Below are 22,994 nucleotides of genomic sequence, written 5' to 3' on the forward strand. Positions count from 1 at the left end.
AATTAACAGTAATATTTTAAAAAAATTAACACATATTTTATAAACGGATAACTTACCTATTTTTGTTAATTTTTGTATATTGATTATCAAACTCGTACATTTAAAAATAGATAGACTGTGTATATGTGAAAATTAAGAAAACTAAAAAGAAAATTCTAGCAAGTAGCAATGCGAAAATTTCAGTCTCCTCTAATACACACATTTCTGAATATTTCTAAGGGAAAAGTACACACAGGTCCCACAGAACAGAATTAATTCACATAGGGTCCCTGGAAATCCCCAAATTCTTCCTAAGTCCCCAAGGACCTCAGAGCAAATAATTGAATTTGTGAAATGATCGAGTTGCCCCCCTCCCAATTAATTTGAGTTTGAATGTTTTGCCCGCGTCAAACCCTTGGCCCCTGCTTTATTTCTCATTTGGATAACCATCACCTATTTGAAAAACCAGTTCCTGGGGAGTTCGTGTTGCATTTGTGGTTGGCATCGTGGGTTCATCATTGGTTCTCTCTGGGTGAGTCCTCGTTCAACTCTCAATTTCTTCTCCATCGTCCAAACAATTGCATGGAAATCTGCTTTTACCGTTCTCATTTTTTCATCTCCCGCAACCTGTGGTTACATCAACCTATCAGCAAAGGAAAGTACACCAGGCGAGCACAACCGGGTGCATCTTCATTATCTTCACTACAGTCACATTGCCTAAACCCACCAGCGTGGGCGACCTACCTTCCCGAAAAGCCTGCTCTAGCGCTGTAAGAATGCCACAAGGTGAGAATGTCAGATCTAGCAACCACGATTTTTGCCTATGCTTTGTAATTTTTGCTTTTGTATCTGGCTTTCAATATTCGAGTGTTAATGGATGGCAATTTTTGGCTTTATTGTAGAACTTATTATTTTGGGTTCCTTGTAATGAAGTTTCGATGCCTTATATATTTATTGAGGATAACATTCAGTTTATATATTAAGAAAGTGAAGGCTGAACTTGTCTAATCTAATATGAACATCGTAATTGGCTAAGATAGTGACAAGCGGTTGGAAAGTTATAATGTCATGACAATATTTATTTTCCTTTTTGCAGTTGAACAAAATGGCTAAAAAGAGTAAGAGTAAAGATGAACAAAGGCATAAGAACTTCTCGGGATACATACTATTTATTAACGAATTTTATGAGAAGAACAAGAAGAAGTTCAAGTGTTTTGAAGAGGGCAGTGACTGTGAAAAAGGCTTGGAGGAAGTTAACGGAAGAGGAGAGAGAACAATATAGTCAAAGGGCTAAAGAAATGAGAGTCCCACCAAAAGGGAAGAATTATATTGTTCCTTTCCACACACGGTGTGTTCTGGGACAATTTGTGGAAGTTTGCAAGCACTTAAAGAAAAGTGAAGATAAGATGGAAAGGCTAAGAAGAATTGGTTTTGATAAATTGGTTGAAATATGCTGCTCACAAATTTATAAAGATTTTTGTGGTGAATTGATCCGTGTTTAACCCTATAAGTAAGAAAATTTCAATTCGAGGGAAGACGCATTAAATGGGGCCAGCAGATGTTAATCAATTGATGGGTCTATCATTTAAGGGAAAAGAAATTAAAATAATGTGGAGAGTGAAGATGAAACAATTAAGGAATTAAGGAGTGACTACGAGAAAGTGCTATACAAAACAATAAGAAGATGGTTAATTGAAGGCAAAGAGGATGAAAAGTTTGAATTCCTTTTTGTTATGTATGCATTAGGAGTCCTTTTGTGTCCTGGCTCTAATGTATGGGTCAATGATAAAGTATTGAAGGTCATGGTGGCGACCAATGATAGTTTAGGATAGCATAATTGGAGCAGCTTCATTTTCAGAGAATTTTGCAACTCAATTACAGAGTTCAAGAAAGGAAAAAAGAAAGAAAAAGCTTATGGGACAAAATATGTGGGAGGTTGCTTGTATTTTTTAATGGTAAGTGTGCGTATGATTCATTTACTTTGAAGTTAGTTGTATTGTCATTGTGTGATGTGCTGTTATCAATGGGTGCTATGTATGTTGTAGTTGGTGGCTCTGTATGTTGTCATTGACTACTCTATATGTTGTCATTCGGTGGCATGGACGTTGTTGAATGCTTATGTGTATGTTGTGATTAGGGCATGTGAAGGTTGTTATTGGCCTCTGCGGGTTTGTCACGTATTGATGTGTATATTGTAATTGCTTGCTGTGCATGTTGTTAGTGGCCTCTGTTGGTCTGTCACTTGTGTATGTATATGTTATAATTAGCTACTGTGCATGTTATTAGACTCTATGGATTTGTCAGTCACTTATGTATAGGTTGTAATTGGCTGGTGTGATTGGATGCTGGGTAGGTTGTGAGTGTATGCTATGCGTGCTGTCATTCAGTTAGGTGTGGTTGTGATTGGCTTCAGTGCATGTTGGTAATGCCTTAAATGTAGGTTGTGATTGGATGCTAGGTAGGTTGTGAGTGTATGATGTGTGTGCTGTCATTCAGCTAGGTATGGGTTGTGATTGGCTTCTGTGCATGTTGTTAATGCCTCAAATGTAGGTTGTGATTGGATGCTAGGTAGGTTGTGAGTGTATGCTGTGCATGCTATCATTCAATTAGGTGTGGGTTGTGATTGGGTTCTGTGCATGTTGTAAATGCCATAAATGTAGGTTGTGATTGGATCTTGTGTAAGTTGTGAGTGTCCGGTGTGTTTGTTGTCAGTGGCCTCTCTGCATGTTGTGATTGTCAACATATAGCTAAGTTATCATTTACTTGATATGCAGATTTATTGCTTACAACACTTTCCTTTGGGAAAAGAAAAGGCTTCAAAAAATAAGAATGCCATTATCTATTGGGATGAGGAAAAAGTAAAGACAAGAGTGAAATCAGAAAAAAGTAGTGACAGAGACTTACTACATGGTGTTACTAGTGTTGGTGGGGCTTCATCTAGTGCATCCAATACAGAAATAAAACTAACCCACCCAGTAAGTAAATAATGTCTAGGTGATTTTGGTGCTATGTACAATTTAGGGTAAAGATTACTTTAATTACTATTATTTTGCAGGAAATAAAGACAACTTATGAAAGGTTGGTCACTATGGTTAAAGGGTTGGTGTCGACAATTGGAGAAGAGTTGGCTTCCCTACAATTGAGGTTAACGAATGAGGGTGACAAGAAAGATATGGTGGAAGCAGTAAGCAGTGAAGATGATGAATAGAACTCAAGTGAAGATGAAGAAATTAGTGAAAATGGTAAAGGAAGTCTAAGAGATTCAGTATATGAGGAAGAATAGAGTAAACTTGAAAAACATGATAAGGAAGAGCAAAAAAGTGGTCCGCTTGAATGAGAAAGTAAATCTCAACATGAAGAGAAAGGAGAAGGGAGCGAACCAAAAAAAAATGACAAAGAAGAGGAGAAAAGTGCTCCCCCTGAAGAAGAGAGTCAATCTCAACATGAAGAGAAAGGAGAAGGGAGTGACCCTGGATCAAAGGATGATGGAGAAGAACAAACTAAAGACAAGTCTAGTGATGCAGCAGCAGAAGAGGATAAGGGGGGAGGCAATGATGAGGAGGGAAAGGATAAAATTATCAAGGAAGCACAGCAGGAAATGGAAGTAAGAAGGTCAACACGGGTGAGAAGTCGTGCAATCAAATCTCCCTAGTTAGAGGAGGTGAAAAAAAACCCGTGGCAAGAGACAACTTGATGAGAAAGAGGAATTATTCCGAATGTTAACAACAAGATGTGATGAAGATAAAGGTGGCAAGTAAGTGTTGGGACTGATTCTAATTGGAAAAATTGACCGACAATAATTTTACACATTGTAGAGATTCTAATTGGGACTGATTCTAATTAGGAATTATTCCAGATGTTAAATTGATGATTGTTTCTTTTGGTGAAGGTACATTGTTGAGATGTATGGGTACTACCTAACACGTGCTGAGCTTTACTGCCTACAAGACAGGAAATAGATGAACGACAGGGTAAGACAGTTGTTTACATAGACAGAGAAGTAGCAATGTCATTATGATTATGACTAATAGTTTGTGCTTGTGATATAGTTCATGTCTATGGTGGCGAGAACTTTGGTGGGAGATGAGAAAGAGAACTATGGTCATGTCGCTAGGCACATATTTTCACCTGAGTTAATATAAACAATGGCCGGTAATCCTCTTAGGTGGAGTTTAGAGAACTATGAACATGAAATCTTGCCAGAGCACTTAGGATATAACATTAGAGACTGTGACTTCATATTTGGCTTCACCCTTTTCAATTACCATTGGTTCTGTTATGTGCTAGATGTCAGAACCATGAGTTTCTATGCCCTCGATTCATTGGTCAATAATTTGACCATGTTGAGAATACAAAGAGAGGAAGAAGATGCAATCAAAACGGGGAAGAAACAAAAAAGGAAGCAAGGGGTTAGGTAAGGATAGATAGATCCTAAGCAATTCATGGCAAGAGGGCTTGTATGCATAACTTTTCATTCATTCTATTACTTGTTAATGTGTTATGGTTGCTTGTCTGCGTAAATGTCCTGGTTGTTAATACTTGCTGATTACTTGTCATTGGTAACTGTCAAGGTTGTTAATACTTCCTCATAACTTGTCATTCACTACTGTCAAACTTGTTCCTTTTTTTTCTTCTTGTTTTGTAGAAAGATTTTTTCTACCAAGTGCTTCATGTAGTCAAGCCAACACTATTTGAGGAAGAGGACAAAATTGACAAGGATCTCATATGGGCAAAAGTTCATGTCCAATCTGACACATGAGTTGTGGGTTGTGAACTACAAGTTTGCATGTTTGAGCTTTTGGGAGCTAATGTTCATTGACTAAAGTATTGGTTTTTCCTTTGCAGGGACTCTTGTGGGGTTCATGTTTTGAGCTGGTTACAAACATGGGATGGCACAGAGCATGGTGATGATGATTACACAATGCTTAAGTACTCCCCTCAAGAAATCCATGAATTGAAGGTTGGGTGCTTATGGTGGCTCGTTACTCATCGGAACAACCTACATGGTGATCAAGTGTTGTCTTTACTACGAGAAAACCCCCAAAACAAGAGGAAGAAATAAAGGATGAGCATAGATTGTATTTAGTGTTTTTTTAGTTGACAGCATAATGGCTGCTGAATGTAAAGTTCAGATTTCATTTTGTTATTTCACCATGTAATGACAGCTTGATGTTTAGATATATTAATGTGTATTGACATCTGATACTGGTTATGAAATTTTTTTTGTAATAGCATTCATGTGTTTTGACAAGACAAGAAATTCCTCTTTGCCACATCTATTTACAACCTCAAACAGGGTTGCTAACAACCCCAACACAAGGGGTTAACAACCTAGGCAGAAGCCCTGACAACTTACTCTGTGGGGTATCACAGCTTCTAAATACATTGTATTGTCAGCACATATAACAATCCTAACAACAAAAACTGGGAGCATTTTGAAGTCATTAACAGTTTTAACTGTCGGTAATAGGATTACACCGGATTTTTACTACATAAGTTCATTTACAACCTCAACGGGGGATTTTCACAACCCTAACACAATTGGTTAACAACCTGGCTAGTCTCCCTGACAACCCACTCTGTGGGGTACCACAGCTTGTAAATAGATTGTATCGTCAGCACATATAACGATCTTAACAACAAAAAATTGGGAGCATTTTGAAGTCATTAACAGTTTTAACTGTCTACAATAGGATTATACCAGATTTTTTCTCCATAAGTTCATTTACAGCCTTAAGGGGGGATTTTCACAACCCGAACACAACTGGTTAACAACCTGGGCAGTGCCCCTGATAACTTTGTAACAGTAACAAGTTTAGACTGCCAATGACAACCTCCATGGAGCCCGGTGACAAGTCCATTACAACATATTAACAACTACATCAAAATAGACATATGATCTTGTATCAGATTACAACCAGATGTCATTTATGTTGGAATGGCTGAACACCCAAGAGGGGGGGTGAATTGGGTGTTGATTAAAATTAAAAATCTTTTCGCAATGTAATGAAATTCATAAGAAATTCTGAGTATAAAAAACAATGAATCGAGATAAGCATAATCACAGTAGTAAAATGGTTTAGCTGGAAATATAAAGAGGTAATGGAAGAGAAGATGCAAACAGTGATTTATCCTGGTTCGGTCCTCACTGACCTACGTCCAGTCCCCAGGCTCCCCCTGAGATTTTCAATCGACTATCTCCCTCAAGTTTAACACGGGTACTTGAGAACCACTACAATTACAAGTTTGATCCGGGCACTTGTGACGCCACTTACAATTCTTAGACTAACCAGTCTAATTCAACAACAACCTCACACCGAGGTAATACTCCCCCTTACTCACCGTAAGGATACAATCTAATAATGATAATGAAGATTGAATATTTCTTCTCTCAAAGAAGTGATAGATGAATCTTAAGCACGTTTGGGAAACGCTTCTCTCTATCTCACGAATACATAAGTTTTAGAGTATGAAATACAGAGACAGGGAGTTTTCTCTCGGAGCTCTAAATGAGAATATATTGATTCGGCATTTTAGCATTTGATGTTGTAAGCTTGGACTCTTTTTTTTTTTTTCTTGTTTTGAATGCTCTTCTATTCATAGATGATATTGGGTACTTGACCGTTGAGCATTTTCTTCCCGTTTGGCTTGAAGAATATGACCGTTGAAACTAGCCGTTGGAAGCTTCTGACGAAAGTCGATTCTTCACCTCATAAATTCGTTGTGGCTCTTTACCTGAAATAATCTTCCTCAGATCAAGTGATAAGTATCTGATAATCTTAGAAACAATAAGTTGGAAAACATGGAATCAGTCATCAGATATTCAGATATTCAGAAAGTAAGATGAACTTACTTGATCGATGTCTTGATCGATAAAGCTTTGATCGATTATATTATCGATTAATTACATGAAGAAAAGATATAGCAGATAGATGCAATTATCGAATAGATTATGGATCATATGATGATCGAACGAATGATCGATAAATGATGAAGCATGAATACAGTGACCCAAAAATGATTTATGCAAGAATAAACCTTTTCAAGTTACTTTTGCCTTCGTATCCTTTTAATAGAGAGTTATGTGTAAAAGGAAGGCTGAGAAAAGCTTGAAGATAAAAAGATAAAAGATTTCGAAATCATCGTGAAATGCAGTTATGAAATGAACTTGTACAATGATCGAACAAGTGATCGAATACTTGTTGATCGATCAGGTTATCGATAATCCAAGTGTTACAGAAATGAAACTTCAGTCATTGATGATCGAACAAATTATCGATAAATGGATGATGGATAAGGTTATCGATAAACAATGAGTAAGAATATATTCAGCGAAAAACACAGACTATGTGGATTAATCGAACAGATGATCGATCAATGAATATTCGATCAAGTGATCGATAAAATGAAAAACAGAGATTTAATCCTGTAGCGTAAAGAAACTGATTATCGATCACGTTATGTGAAAACAGGAGTTTTAGGAAATCAGATGATCAATCATTATCGATGATCGATTAGGTGATTGAAAAAATGATTCAACATAAGTTAATGCAGTGAAGATAATAATCGATCATTTGATCAATAAATGTTTGATCGATCAATTGATCGATAAAAGATTTTGAATAAAATGGTTTTGACAGAGCACTATATCGAGTAAGAAGACATGTAATATTCGAACAAGTTATCGATAAAGGTCTGATCGATTAAATGATCGATTATTTCCTGCAAAATCTTATATTAAGCAGCTATACCAATGATGGATTAGTTAATCGATCAATCTAGCAAGTTATTGAGCAGACTAAATTATCTATCACGTGATCGATAAAGCTTGACAGTTATCGATCAAGTGATCGATAAACATATTCATCTATAACATTATCCAAAAATCATTTATCCAACATGTTACTGATAAAACCTTAATAATATGTATGAAGATAGAAGAGAAGAATTGAGGAGATAGTACCAGTAACTCGATGAGTATGTAGTCGCTTGATCAGGCTCGAGTAACATATGATAATGGCTTTTCATTTCTTCATCTCTTCTAGAGCTTTTACTCAATAACATGTTTGAGTAGCATGTTGCTTGAGAACTTAATCGTTCAGGGTAGAACTTCTGGTCTTTGCCTCAATAAATTCGAAGTCTGATTCCCTCAAAACGAAGGTCAACTTTGGGTGATCATAAATCTTCCAATTCAACTCCAAATTTTGCAAATGACCTATCCCCAGAAAGCTCTTTGAGTCTAATTTCTAATGCAACAAGAATCACCCCAAAATTCGTTGTGGTTGAAAAGTTATCTTCATCACAATGACTAAAGGTCGGAATCAAGGCGTTAATCCTTACTGCAATGTTTCGAGCAACATATCTCCCTCATATGAAACTCTTTGAAGTTGATTTTGGTGTCCATGAACCGTGTTCTGAGTCTAGTTTCATATGAATTAAGTTTCACCTCAAACAAATTTGTGGTTTGAGAGATATTGAAGAAATACCGAACCTATGTCAGAGCTGAACGAAGAACAGAGCATAACAAAGGATGTATTTTATCGATAACTTGATCGATAAATGGATGATCGATCAAGTGATCGATAATTGCCCATGAAAATCACCTCTGAAGCTTATTTTCCATGTTTATATGAAGGGTGACTCAATATATGATGGTATAACTTCCCGATTGTATATTTTCGCTTCCGACTGAGCCATTCAAACTTCTGATTGAGTATAGCAACATTTAACATCAAATCTATGAACTTGAATCTTGATATTTTCATTTGATCTTGCAAGTTCTTCTTTTCTCAATCTCTCTTCTTCTTCTTCCTCTTGATCATTCTCCATAACTCAAAGTGCAACATAATAACTCCTTTCTTTTCTTGAGGAAACTACACAAGATATTAAGTATGATAGTTAGTCAAAATATGAGATAAATAATTTATGTAAACTTTTTGCTCTATTATTTGACATCATCAAAACTAATCATATCTAACAATTTACCACTTGATATATATATGTACAATGTAACTACACCAAATTGACAACCCATTCAAAAAAGCATACGGGTTGCATGTGTGGATAATGACGAACAACTTGAAGTGTGGGTTATGACATTTACAAAATAATTCTATCACAAGCATTCACAAAAAGGAATATAAACAAGCCACCAACAAAGCTCAACTTGAATTGGGGTTCTAGCAAGTCTTTACTATGTGGCCTGGCTCATGGCATTTTTCATAGTGGTAAAGTTTTTTGTTTTGAAGTTGAGATTCAATCCTTCTTTTCTTTGGCCTTCCTGAGGGTCTTTTAGTGATTGATGGCTGTAAAAATGTTCCTGTCATCATCTGCGTAATGATGAGAGCTTCAGGATGTGGACAATCATGTGTCGCAATTGGACTCATACTACTTGCATATATCTTCTCTTGGGCTGATAGCTTATAGTAATTTTCTACAAATTCATAAACACTACCATGAAGTAGTTTTATCACTGCACATGCATGAATACAAGGTATCCCGTTCATTTGCCATGCTAAACAAGTGCATTTGTTTGTCGTGAGATCAATAGTGACACAAATTATTCTAGTAGGAGACGTAGGATAAACTTGAACTCTGTTATCTCCATAACATACACAGTGCATATTTTCCGCTCTTGTTATTTTTTCTTGCAACTTTGATTCAATATTTGGCCCAACGCCATTTGTCTAATTTCCTATTACCATTTTGCTTGCAACCATCTTCTTCGCTAATTTCTCCATATGCTCATGTATGAGAACTGACACATTGTGCTTCCTCTCCTTCAAAATCCAGGCATTAAACGACTCCGCAACATTAGTGGTGATGTTATCCTATCATTTAAACAGAAATTTGCTTAAAGCCCATCGATCTACATCTCCTTGAGTCTCAATCCAATCAACTAATTGTTGACAAAATGATCTAAGTTTCCCCATTGCAGCAACATATTCATCCTCAATCCTTGCATAGGCAATTCCATCCAGTATTTTCAATGCGACCTCCTTTGAAGTACCTAAAACTCGTGCCCTGTCTCGGTTAATTTTTAAATAATGTGTACTAAAATTTTCTTTCACATGCCTGTAGCAAAAAGCATGTCTCTCACCACCAAATACTGTCTACACCACCAATAATGGTATTATTCTGATCTGAAACTGTTGCTATCTCCACTGATCTTATGATGTCCTTCACATTCTGAAGAAACTAAGCCTAATCATCATTTGTCTCCCCAATAACTATAACATATGCTAATGGAAACATTTCATTGTCCGTATCATATGCATTAGCTGAAATCAATGTTCCCCTATAAGGACCACTTAGATGACATCTGTCTATACAGAGTATATTTCGACACCCTTCTAAAAATCCCTTAATTGAGCATCCATAAGCAATGAACACCCTCTCAAATCTATTACTATCCAACCCTTCCCACTGAGCAACTATGTTTGGATAAGTTTCAATAAGCCTTTCACAAATCCAGGGAATCACCATGTATGAATCCTGTGCACGACAATGTATTTCCCTCAATGCTCTTTCTCTACCCCTGTATGCTTGACTATAATTCAGTCACCCCATATTCTCTATACAAATCTCTTCTAAGTTCATTAGCATTCTTGTCTATATTACACCTCAAAGAATCCATCATGATTGATGATGTTAAGTCTGACCTTCCACTGTGAGATACAACCAAACTGTCCTGTGCATAATGCACATGCTCACTTCTTAATGTTTTTATTATTAAGAATTCAGAATCTTATCTTTGTCCCATTGAGTATGCAACCATATACCATGGGCATCCCTCCGCCATACACTTCACAATGATCTTTTGTTGATTGTTCTTCACAAATTTGTATGAAAAGTTCTCAGCAATGCTGTACCTATATAGTGCTTACCTAAGGGCCATTGCATTAGGAAAAATTTTTCCTTCTCCAATAACCAAACCCTTCCACTTTGTTGAATTCATTTCTAGAATTGGGGTTGGTATCATTTTTGAACCACATGGCAATGATAGTGGGTCTTCACTAACCGCATTGGGTGGAGACATGGAGAATGCATCTGAACCTCCGAACAAGTCTTCCATCCTACATAACAGAACAGGTTATGGGGTCGTTAATGACAACCTTCAATCACTATAATAACAACTTATGCACAACAATTGACAATAGCTAACATTACTTTGAAATTTAAATAATACAATTTACACATGTTGCTTTTCTATTGGAACATCTCTTGTTAGTTGTGAATTTTGATCTTTATTTTCTCCTATATATACAAGACTACTGTCACCATTGAAGTTAATCAAATGTTCCACTCTTTCATCATCTACAAGGTCCACAAATGTACACTCATCAAAGGTTACTATGAATTTTATAACTATTCCATTACTTTCTTCTCCCACAATTGATGCTACCATTGCTCTAAATTCTTCATATGATGTCCCTTCTTTTATCATTCTTGTTCTCACACTACCTCCAACATACTGCGTTTCACCTTCCAGACCATTAATAAATTGTCCTCCTATATGGAGGTAACAAAACAAATGCTTCCTACTTGAAGTTGTCATCCTTCACATCAACCTGTCACAATCACTTATAAATAACAAGTCATACAGTTATATTAACCACCTTCGATGTGCCCATTAACAAAACATTTAACCATCGCATTACAGGAGTTACAGCAATAAAAATATGTTATTTTTCATTCATTTTCATCACCAACACAGCATCAATGATTGAAAAACAGAGCATCATTCATTGAAAAATAGAGCTCTACGTTATAACCCTAGCCACGCATAACAAAACCACACCTAAGATGATTAAAACCACATATGACTAAAATGAGCCTCCCTTGATAGTTGTAGTGAGTTGAATCACATCCTTAATACTCACATACCCACAGCCAAGCAACTTTTCAAACCAACATTAAACTTCAAACTGGTTGTGTACAAAAGAAGAAAAATGCTGTTAATGATGAGACCGATGGAGAAGATGAAGAAAAATATAGCTTGCCTGCAATAATGGAGCACCAACGCAGACCTCTGTTTCTTCTTTCAGAAGCTTCTCTTCCTCATGCATGCTAACAGCCCAACGCATTAATTGAATCCAATGAGCTTCTCTCTGTCTGTTTTTTCTTTTTTCAATCAGTGAGGGCAACTCAGTCATTTCACAAATTCAATTATTTGCTCTGAGGTCCCTGGGGACTTAGGAAGAATTTGGAGATTTTTAGGGACCTTATTTGAATTAATTCTGTTTTGTGGGACCTGTGTGTAATATTCCCTATTTCTAAATATAATTTGACCTTTTTATCCCCAAAAAAAGACGAAGAAGAAACTTAACGCGTTAATTCTTCTTACATAAAAATTATCATATCTTTATGGCGGGGTCTCTCTCTCCGAGTGTAGAAATTTCAACCGGGGAACGTGGCTTGCATAACCCAATTTCACGGCCCCATCATGTCCCTCTTCCTTTGCCTGCTATAGCGTACTCTCTCTCTCTCTCTCTCTCTCTCTCTCTCTCGAATTCTGTCATGTATTGATACAGTTACATGTTTCATCCGCCATTCATTGATTCAGTTATATATGGCAGAACTTCGGAACCTATAATTTTTGTTTCGCTTTCTCACTCGTCTAATTACCTTGCTTTTGGTGAAGAAAAGGAGGATTGAAAGAGTTTTTCCATGTAAAGAAGCAGCTTCTTTTGGGTTAAGTTTCCTTGGTAATAAACATTTTTCCTTCTCAATGATTTTCCTTTTTCCTTATGCTTACATGATTATTTCTTTTCCGATTAATTTCTGGTCTTCTGTTTGTTTCCATCACTATCAGTATGAATTCTGAATAAGGTTCCGAGAATTGAACTTTCATGCTCTGTTTTTCATCCTCAATTGCAACAGTTCTTTTTTAACTTTTAGCAAAACAACAAAGAATAAATTGTTGTTTAACTCAGTTTATTATTGGTTTGTTCATATAATTAAATATTTGTTTAGTTATCATAAACAGTAATTGCTGAGAAATTAGGTCTAATAATGCGTACAGTTTATGACTTTGTTTGCTTAAACGCCTGCTGTGTTATAATTCCTTGTTTTATGCCTAGTCTCTGTTTAAGTACCATCGATTCAGGAATTTAAGACTTGTAAGCTTCCGTATTTAAATGTTCCGTCAATTTTTCACTTTCAGAGTTACGTGTATTGATTTGTATTGCTTCTGAGGATATTAATATTTAATTACTTCGTCGTCGTTGAAGATTGCAGATTGTGAGACAAACTGCCGGCCATTAATGCGCAATAAGTTCCGTTCTTAGAGAAACAAGATGGAAAAAACGTATCTATGGGTTCCAAAAGAGGGCCTTAACAAAAAGGATTCATTAGATGACTTACGCAAAGATAGGGAATTATCCAATGAAGAATCCTCAAGTTTTTCTGATTCACAGCTGAAGAAGTTGATCAAAAGGGCGAATTCTAGCGTCGCCATAGCTGTAAATATTGTTCAGTCACTAATCAGCAAGGATTTTTTCCCCTTTCATGGCCATTCACACTACCAGATACCGAAGAATATGATGAGTGTAGATGAGAAATATCTTCGTTGCTGTCAGGAATTCATACACATGAGCGCATTCAAAGGAGCTGGAAGCGACATAGCTGTGAACTCCGGATCAACAAATATACAAATTTTACCAGAAAGCTTGGATCCAGGTCAGTTTATTTTTGAATGTCCAATGACGGATGATATTGGGAGTGTAGTCATAAGTACTAGTCCTGTACGGTGGAGCTTAAGTTCAGTAACGAGGAGTAAAAGTGTGGTAAATATTTTAAGTAGTCCTTTGTTCCACCAATTTGGTGCTTCAGATAAGAATGAAAATTTGAGCATGATGAACTATACTGATACTAAAGGACTAACATGCTATGATTACATGGACTCTCCTAGTGGTTTGAGTATTTCTTCATCATATAAACTTAAAAAGGAAACTCCAATTATGAAAGGCCAAAAGTTTGGCTCTATGTCATCTGTTCATGAAAGGCTTGCTTCTACCTCGAGCACAAACTCGGATGGATTATCTTTTGCTTCTCCTGCACCATCTCAAGGAATGCTTCAATGCACATGGAGGGAAGGAATTCCTCAGTTTGTTTTTTCTGCAGATGATAAGAAAGAGATCTATGTAGCCAATCTGATGAAAGTAGGGCCAAAAGATAACAAGGCTTTGGACCATGTGTATCTCATTCATTTGGACAAGGGTGAGCAAAAGGGCCGTGAAATCTCCGACAGCAATTCACAACTTGTTGGGAAGGTGAATGTATCAACAAGTTTCACCCTTGACTCAAACAATGATAAAATCATGGAAACTGAATTTGTTTTGTTTGGTGACAATGGAAATTATGAGAAAGAACTGTACGGTTCAAGCCATACACAGAAGAGAAACAAGGGGCTATCAAGGAAATTGTCCAATGTTTTCAAAAGTCCTTTGTCAAAACACACAACACTCTCCAAATTTGATGAACTTCAAAGTTGTCCATGGGATCCACATGCAAATAGTGGGGTTAGTTTGTTAGAAGCTAATATTCCAGCAAATTTTGAGACGGCTGCCATTGTTGTCAAAGACCAAATTCCTTGTACTCAGAGAAATAAAGCAGGAGGTTGGGGTTTAAAATTTCTCAACAAATTTGAAGTCAGGCAAACTCCGTTGCTCCGTGAAGCTTGTACAAGAAGTACGGGTGATTGCTCAACTAGCATGAACATCCTAATTCCAGCCGGTATTCATGGTGGGCCAAGAGCCAGAAATGGTGGCCCATCCAGTCTCATTGACAGATGGAGATCTGGGGGCCTCTGTGACTGTGGTGGTTGGGATGAGGGATGTCCTCTAACAATATATCAGACAAGATCGACAAAAGCAGAGGTTCCTTCTCAAGTAGATATGCAAGAAGAGAGCAAGAACGTTGATTTAGTTCCTCAGGTATCCTAATCTCCTAATGTTCTGCTACGGCATTGAATTGAATGTGGTAACTGTTAGGATCTGTTTTGGCCACATGTACTCCTGTTTTGTGGGTGATTCTTGATCTATTGCTTATTTTATTCTCCTTGATGTTCTTGATTTTTTATCTCTGTTGCTGTATTATCATAATTTGACATTAGGCATGGCATAACTAAAATGAACTGTGATAAAATTTTCTGACAGTTTTCCCATGTATTCCTATGTATGCATAAGGAATGACTATATATGTTCTGATTGTTGCAAAGGCTGATATGTAATTACTGTATAATCTGCATCTGATGTCTAATTTTTTGGCAGCAGTTTCTCCTTAAACCTATACCATTTTGTGTTCCTAAATTTTTGACATAAATTCATCTGTAATGTTCAATATGCTTTCCTTGCCGTCTAATTATTTCGCATATTCTTTACGTGACAATGAAATGAAATGACCCTCTCCTCCTAACTGTTCAGGGTTCAAGGGATTTTACCCCCGCTTTGAGGATGGTGAGCATTCGTGATAATTTATACTTCATTCAGTTCCGGCCTCCCTTGTCTGCATTGCAGTCATTCTCCATTGCAGTGGCAATAATTCACACACAGAGCCCTATCCTCCGCTCCAATAGTGCATAGCGGCTTTGATAACAGTAGCTATAAACTAAGGTTTTGTAGCATTCATAATTTTTTTAATGATTGATGACAAGTTAGGTGTTTTGTACATGTACCAAATATTTATTCATATGTCAAGGTTTTTTGTTTATTGTAGTGTCAGAGGTTACTTGGTTCAGGTTTCCGAACTTTTCACGCCTGATTCCCAATTAAGCATTCTTGTAGCCATTTTTGTTTCCCCTTAGTTTGTGTAGCTTGTCTTCAAGGGACATATAGTGTAAAAGCTTTCTGACCAAAAGTGAGATTGAATTTGCCATATTTGAAGCATGTGAGACATTGTGTCTTTTCATTTCTTGACCAATAAGAAATTAATACGTTTATTGTATGAAAATTCATAGAGTTACAAATACCTTTTCATTCAAGTAAACTGCTCAATTTGTCTTACAACAATTTTGCAAGTTTCCCCACAAAGGCATCTTTAAGCGTGAATTAGAGTACTGTTCTCCGTCATCTCATTAACGTATATGATGCAGATGCTTCTTTGTTTAACATTTTCCAAATTAACAGTGTTAATTACTTAATTCAGGTTTTTGCTATGTGAATTAGGATTTCATTTAGAAATATTTTTTAAATATTTGATGTCAAAGAAATCTAGACTATCCTTACTGCCTGAATGGACAGGATTTATATGTTCAACAAATAAAAACCAATATGATTAGATCTAAGGGGATATATATATGATTTTTTAAATCTAGTCTTTGGACAAACCAAGATTTGGATTTGTACATACATTTAGTACCCAATTGTATTTGGAATATGATTATTACCTTTAATGAAAAAGATACTTGTGTTTAAGCAAGAAAAAAAGGGGGGAAAAAACTCTAGATTAATATATTTTGCTGACTCAGTGGTTGCGAGCGACTGACTTGTGTCAAATATTGGTTTGAAGTTGAAACAAACACCACGGAAAAAGCACTACGTAAACCTACTTTCTCTCTTTTTCACAATCTTACAACTTTGAATATGTGTGGTGCTTATCCAAAAAAGAAATATTTTACATAGCCAACGATTGCTGATCCATTTTACATGAAAAATATTCAAAAACACGCGCGCGCGCGCGCGGGGAGCATGAATTTGGATTGCATGGTCAGTATAAGAATTATTATCGAGTAATTTGTAAAATATCTATAACTATAGTCCACAAGCTCATAAGATCCAATTTATCCATGCCGTTTTTTTTTTTTTGGTACCTGGAAAAGTTCCTACTTTGTATTGTCATTATCCAAGGTTACAAGGAAAATTTGTAGTTTTCAAAAGGTTTGGCGAGTAAATTTTGGAGATTGAAACACACAACATGTGAACATGTGACCTCGAGCAGGTACAAGAAAACAAACTGAAAAGTGAAAGGAACTGAAAACGATTCATTGATGGCTAAGAAAAATTGGATGCATTCGTAGTTGATCATGTGATTCTTGCATAGATGAAATTACATCTCTCTCTATATATACACATAGACATACGCACTGATTTGGTTGATTAACTTATAGAGATTAAAAAAAGTTAAATAAATTAATTTAAAGTATTATATTTATCGTTCTTCTCCAAACTAATTTACTTGGCTTATAAATTAATATATAATATAATGATGCACATAAATATTTTAGAAAGATTATATAACATATACTATAATTAAGTAATTTTTTTAACTTCCTCAGCTTTTTAAAATTAGTTAATTAGATTTTATATTAAAGATCAGAGGTAGTATATATGTACACCAGCTGTGTGTGTATAATATGCTCGGCTCAATTAGCCTTATTTCAATGATATGAAACTGGCGAGATAAATCTTGGATTTATTTAGAATATTTGAAAGATTGAAACTATTAAAAATTAATCAAGAGTTGATAAATGATCAAAAATTAATAAAAATTGATGGGCACTACTTTTTAAATTTTTAGATTATATTATTTAAAATGTAATTTCTTTATACTTAATGCTTTCATTTCACCATAACATTGTTCCATACCTAATAAAACCTAATGCAGTTGAAGAGAAATCATAACATTAGATATTGAAAACGATATGTAACTTAATGCACTCATCCAAATATTTTAATTGTATATATTAAATTTTATTGGAATAACATTTTCTTTGTTATGCCATTAATTTATTTTTGTATTTTAGGTAGAAAAAGAGATTATAATAGGGAGAATTACAATTAAGTCCTAAGGAAGAAAAATAATTACTAACAAGTTCTAGTAATAATCAAAGTAGCTTGTAATGACAAGTTCTAGAATAGGAAATGACAACCTCTGAAACTTATTTTATAATTATTTTTCTTTCTTAGGACCTCATTATAGTTCTTCCGGTTGTACCATCATTTTCCCCCTTGGCACTAGAAGATTATGTTATTAGCAAGAAATAATTCAAAGAGAAATTGGCTGACAAGTCCCTATTTAGGAATTTTTTGCTTAACCTGATCTGAATGGAGCGGGTGCAATTTTTAGCTTTAATTATGTGCAACATATGTTTAATTATGTGTAAATATCTTCTGTTTCTAAATAGTTAAAAACTGCACATAGCAAAAAGTTGTGCCCCTGAGAATGAATTGCACTTGGGTCTATAAACAAAGTTAAGGTACCTTGGTCAAACATAAATTGTGATAAAAAGTGACAAAAGCAAATGTGTCCTAATATTTTTGTGTATGATTATTTTTATTTTACGTAATTTCAAATATAATAAAAAATTATTTTATCACCAATTCAACCCTAATTAGGATCAAAATATCATTAACCAAATTTCATAATTATAATATCACAAATTCACAGGATTAGTGATATAAAATCATTTTTTCTTCATTGATAATAAAAATGGCTTGGCCGATAATCTCAGAAATTACATACATGGGGATAGAGATCCCAAACTTCTTCATGCGGACTCCCTTTATTCCCATTCAAAATTTCCAGTCAACAGTGTCAGCCCATTAACAAATATGGGCTCAGTGATTTAAAAGCCCAAATAGTGAAGTCCCGGGATTGACGTTATGGTTCAATAAAATCCAAGTGCAGGCAAAAACCCTAATGGATTTATCCCTATAAATGTCAACATATGTCCCTCTGCTCGAGCTCGTCATCCCCGCAAACTCAAGATGGCGAAGCGGGGTTAGTCTGCTAGTTACTGCTTGATTTTCTGTTTTATGTACCAATACAGTAAAATGCATGTCCTTCATCTGTTTGTTTCATGAGAAATTGCATCAATTTTAAATATAATTTTGTTTTTTCCCCCCTTTTCCTGTTCTCCCTCCCGTTTGATTTTCTCTCTCATAAGCTTTGCTCTCGAGCCGTTGTCTTCTCTCGGATACGAGTGAATTTTTGTTTATCTATGGCGTACGAATGGTGGTATCCTTATTTTAATACTTTTATTTTCTATAGATGTCGCATTTACTTTTGGGGCACAAATTTTTGATTCAAATAAAGTGGCTGTTTTAACATTGAATTTATTGAAGCTGACGATGGCAAGGGTTTTAGTGGGAATGTATTGCCTAAATATTCACACTTCTGGGGATAGGTCGTGCAAGTTATAAGAATGAATTTATTGAAGTTGACAACACAGGGCAAAAAACCTTTATGTTGTTTCACTGAAGAGAATAACGTACAGGTTAAGACAGATTGCAATCTCTTTTTGTTGGTTCCATAGTCTTGGCTGGCCAACTGGGGGAAACCCCACCGGAAAAGAGGCCGAGAAAGAGTAGGGAGGCTCCTTCCACTTAGCTAGGGTAATGTGGAGCGACAGAATAGCCTTTCGGTTTCGGATGCTTGATCTTGTGAAGGTTTTTCTTGAATTTCATGTTAATTTGCTCCTTATGCTATTCTATTCTGTTGTGTTTCCAGTTCTAATCATTTCTCGCTATTCTACATTTCGTTTTTTTGGATGGAACTGTAGTGTTGTTTATAATGATGGAGCCTAGCTTGGGGATGAATTCTAACGAGACAGTAATCATTTATTGATTGATTGATAATGATAATGATTAGTTTGTTGCTGATTAAGCTCTTTCCTTATGTGTGCTCATTGGTTAATGTGCCATATAAGATTAACTCTTAAATCCAGATGTGCTTATATACTTGTACTTTTGTTGTTTGGGATTTACGTTAAGAAACTATTATTCTTCACCTTCTTTTTGTATGGTTTTGAAAATTTTTTCTCAGGAAACTTTGCTGGTAATGTAGTGTGGAGGATTTTATTTGTTGTCTCCACATGTCCCATAACCAGCAATATTGATACTCCCAACCTTCCTTTACCCGGACGATAACATTCTTATTTATTGTCCCTGTCAGGGTTGAGACATCTATATGTGCTTTTTGGGAGTCTTGTTCCTTTTGAAATCAATGTGACTTGCTCATGCTTCGTTTTGATTGACTTTCTGCGGTCAAATAATGTTAGTGCTTCTTTCGTTCTCTTGTGAATAATCAGTTGTTGTCTTTGTAACCCAGACATTAGTCAAGTATCCTTCATAAATCAAATTGGTTGATACTGTTACAAGTCTGGTAAACCAACAGAGTCCATCGTTACAGATGTGCTGGTTCTTTAAATGCTCACATCTGCTCCATTGGGGCCCTACAAGTAGTAGTTTTAATTTGTTTTTAGTTACTGGATTTTAGAGACAAGGGGGAGGGTGGCACGAGTTGTCCATTAAAGATAAAGGGGGAGGGGGAACTAAAGAGATAATTTAAAGTGACTCAGTAAAGAAATTTGAACAACTTCCATTGAGAAAGATAAATAATCTTGGAGAAGAGCAAGGATGTTTTGATAAATGATGGGACTATTTCCTCCGAAAACCGGGACGGTTTTGCTCAAATCTGTCTCGCAATCTCACTTGCTAGGCCGCTAAATGAAAGAAGAAAGTCAATAATTTTCATTGCTGAGCTGAGGTTACAGCAAATCGGAGAAGAAAAAGGAGATGAAATAAGATGGAAGAAACAAGCATGAAGGTGAGGGGGAAAAACAGAAACTAGCATGAAGGTACGTCCAAATCCACAACGCTGCAAACCTCGGCCATAATCAATAAAAATGAAAGGTTCCTTCTTGGTAGATCAGTTGGAAGTTGGAGCAGAATGCGAGATGCTCTGCCTGTTGCTTTAAAATTGTTGGGTTAGAAGGCAAGTGTTTTTTTTTTTTTTTTTGGTGGTGCCGCGAAAGCAATTTAGTATGCTAAAAGCAGTTACTTTCATTTGTTACTTGCGGCCACCACAGTTGCACGCATACACGGAGGAGGCCAATTTTTCAAATCTTGTGATCTATTTTAACTGTTACACGTTTTTTCCTTTTTCATTTCTTTTTTAATGTATTTTTAGTTTTATTGTTTTATAAATTTTGTTGCCAACGTCATAAAAAATTTGTTTACATGCTTTCCTTTTGCGAAAATATAAAATGATTATGATAAAAATTAAATGTATATAAATTTAGACTATTTAATATTTTTAAAATTTTTTTAATAATTTAATGTTTTATTCACTCACACACACATGTATGTATATAATATTAATTCTTAATGTAATTATAATAATACTGGTATCATTGGTTCGATTGATTTGATTTTTTTGAACTGTGACTTGCTGACCTCTTTGATTAGACATTCGATTCAGTTTTTAAAACATCAGGATTAATAGTACTTATTTGTCAAGAGCATTAAGCCACCATATTCTAATATCCAAACAGGAGTAATTTAAGACACTGGCGATAAAAAAGACTGCATGCATTGGAATATCTGTTCCAGCAGAAATGGTGAGGGGGAGGTCCTTGAAAGCAAATGATCGAATGAAAAAGGGTACTCATATTCCGCTGTTTTCTATGCCAAAGAATGATACTCCAGCCTTCATGGATAACCTGTAAGGCTCATTGAAGGCCAAGCACGGGAGAATTGTAGGGTCTTGGATTTCTTTTTTTTTTTTTTTATAAGTACAAATTTTATTTAAAAAAAACAAGTAAAATGATATATATAAACTATTGTATCCCTTTACGTGGTAAATTTTGATAAGAAAAATAGGAGCCCTATGAAAAAAAGGAAAAAAAGAAAAACAGCATGAATACTAAAACTTGAAAATTGAAAGTGGAGAGCTCGAAATGGACATGTTGGACCATAATATTGCAAGATAGATGGGATGTGTAACATCCAAGATTATGGGTTTAGAATAGTAAGAAATAGCTTGAGATATGAAGGCTATTATATTTTTTTTGGTAGGAGTCCAAAAGGTTTCTTGGAAGGTCGAGAGGATTTTTAGAGACTAAACCGTAAAGCGAAAGTTCTCTGAGACTGAGAAAAGAGAAAGATAGAGATTTTGGTGGAGCCTCAAAAGGGTCTACTATAAAGAATTGAGGTGATTAAGGGTTAGAGGCTATGCTGGAAACCTCAGTGGAAAGATTCCTAAGGTTAAACACAAGCATGGACCTAAATGCGAATTTGAAAAGTTTCAGGTTAGAATGGGTGAAAAGGAAGCGTGAAAATCCTAGAAAAATCTCAAAAAATGGGAAATGATGTTTAAAGGTCTTTGTGAGAAGAAAAATGATGAAAATACCCTTGAGATGACTTTAATGAAATTTTTAAGATTATGGCTTATTTTGAAGTATACAGCTAGATTTAACTATTTGAGCCATGAGAAAATCTTAAAAAAGTAATTAAAAATTGGGATTCATGAATTAAAGGCTACAAAAAATTATAAAATTAGTCTCGTCCTCAAAAGGCTACCAGAATGGCTTTAGGAATATTTAAAAGCCAATTATGTCATTGAAGGCATTTTACAGAAAATTTAAAAAGAAATACTTATAAGTCGAGTTATGGTCTGAGAAAATTCACAGAATTTTTTTAAGAATTAAAGAAAGTTTATGGTGCAGACAAATGAATTTTTGAAACTCTGGATTGAATAAAATATTCTAGTCAAATATTAAATAATTTTTGTCCCCTAAATAGGAGACAAAGTTAGAAAATATCTAAGATATTTTATGAAAAGCACTGATTTAGCATGCTGACTCGTCAGAACCCATTTAGAACGCTATTGAGTCATCTAGTGAGTCACCGAGAGATAATTATGGACAGTAGAGAAGGCAAACCACAATACGGGTAGGTTTTCAACAGTCCTTTGTCTACCTGACATTGTGAAATCTCTATTGTATGACTCAGTGAGTCTAAGTAGCTAGTCAATAGAGCTGACTCCTTTTCTCTCTGCTCCTCCATATTGGCACCAAAAGGGAAGCTCTCCTATTGGTTAGAAATTCCAAGAAAGCACATGGGAAAAAAAAGGGCCGGTAAGAGGCAAATAAGAGTGGTAGTTTGGAAGCTCGTTGGAGAAGCTTTCCAATTCTTTTCTCTTCTCTTTCACGCCATATGTATGACTTATGGTTGGTGGAAATGTTGCAAGAAGATACTTGGCAAGTTGATCATAACATGTGGCGAAATCATGAG

The 22,994-nt window shown here is 35.6% G+C and overlaps 1 protein-coding gene and 1 long non-coding RNA gene across 3 annotated transcripts; both read left to right on the forward strand.

The window, feature by feature from the left end:
• The first annotated feature begins 536 nt into the window (after window positions 1–536).
• On the forward strand, window positions 537–21,578 carry LOC114755693 (uncharacterized). Its single transcript, XR_003741342.1, has 4 exons — window positions 537–547; window positions 8,367–8,375; window positions 18,696–18,699; window positions 21,254–21,578. It is a non-coding gene; the product is annotated as an uncharacterized LOC114755693 (long non-coding RNA).
• On the forward strand, window positions 12,423–15,866 carry LOC114755692 (uncharacterized). 2 transcript variants are annotated; one of them, XM_028944556.1, is made up of 3 exons: window positions 12,423–12,686; window positions 13,212–14,915; window positions 15,405–15,866. In XM_028944556.1, the coding sequence occupies exons 2-3, from the start codon at window positions 13,278–13,280 to the stop codon at window positions 15,561–15,563; spliced, it is 1,797 nt and encodes a 598-aa protein (XP_028800389.1). In that variant the 5' UTR covers window positions 12,423–12,686; window positions 13,212–13,277; the 3' UTR covers window positions 15,564–15,866. The 2 variants fall into 2 exon arrangements, with proteins under 2 accessions (XP_028800389.1, XP_028800390.1); XM_028944557.1 differs by having other exon boundaries at window positions 13,219–14,915.
• Window positions 21,579–22,994: the final 1,416 nt, after the last annotated feature.

Source organism: Neltuma alba, unplaced genomic scaffold (genome assembly GCF_004799145.2).
Source record: "Neltuma alba isolate B1F8T4 unplaced genomic scaffold, ASM479914v2 tig00010322_pilon, whole genome shotgun sequence".
In the NCBI taxonomy this organism is placed as follows: Eukaryota; Viridiplantae; Streptophyta; class Magnoliopsida; order Fabales; family Fabaceae; genus Neltuma; species Neltuma alba.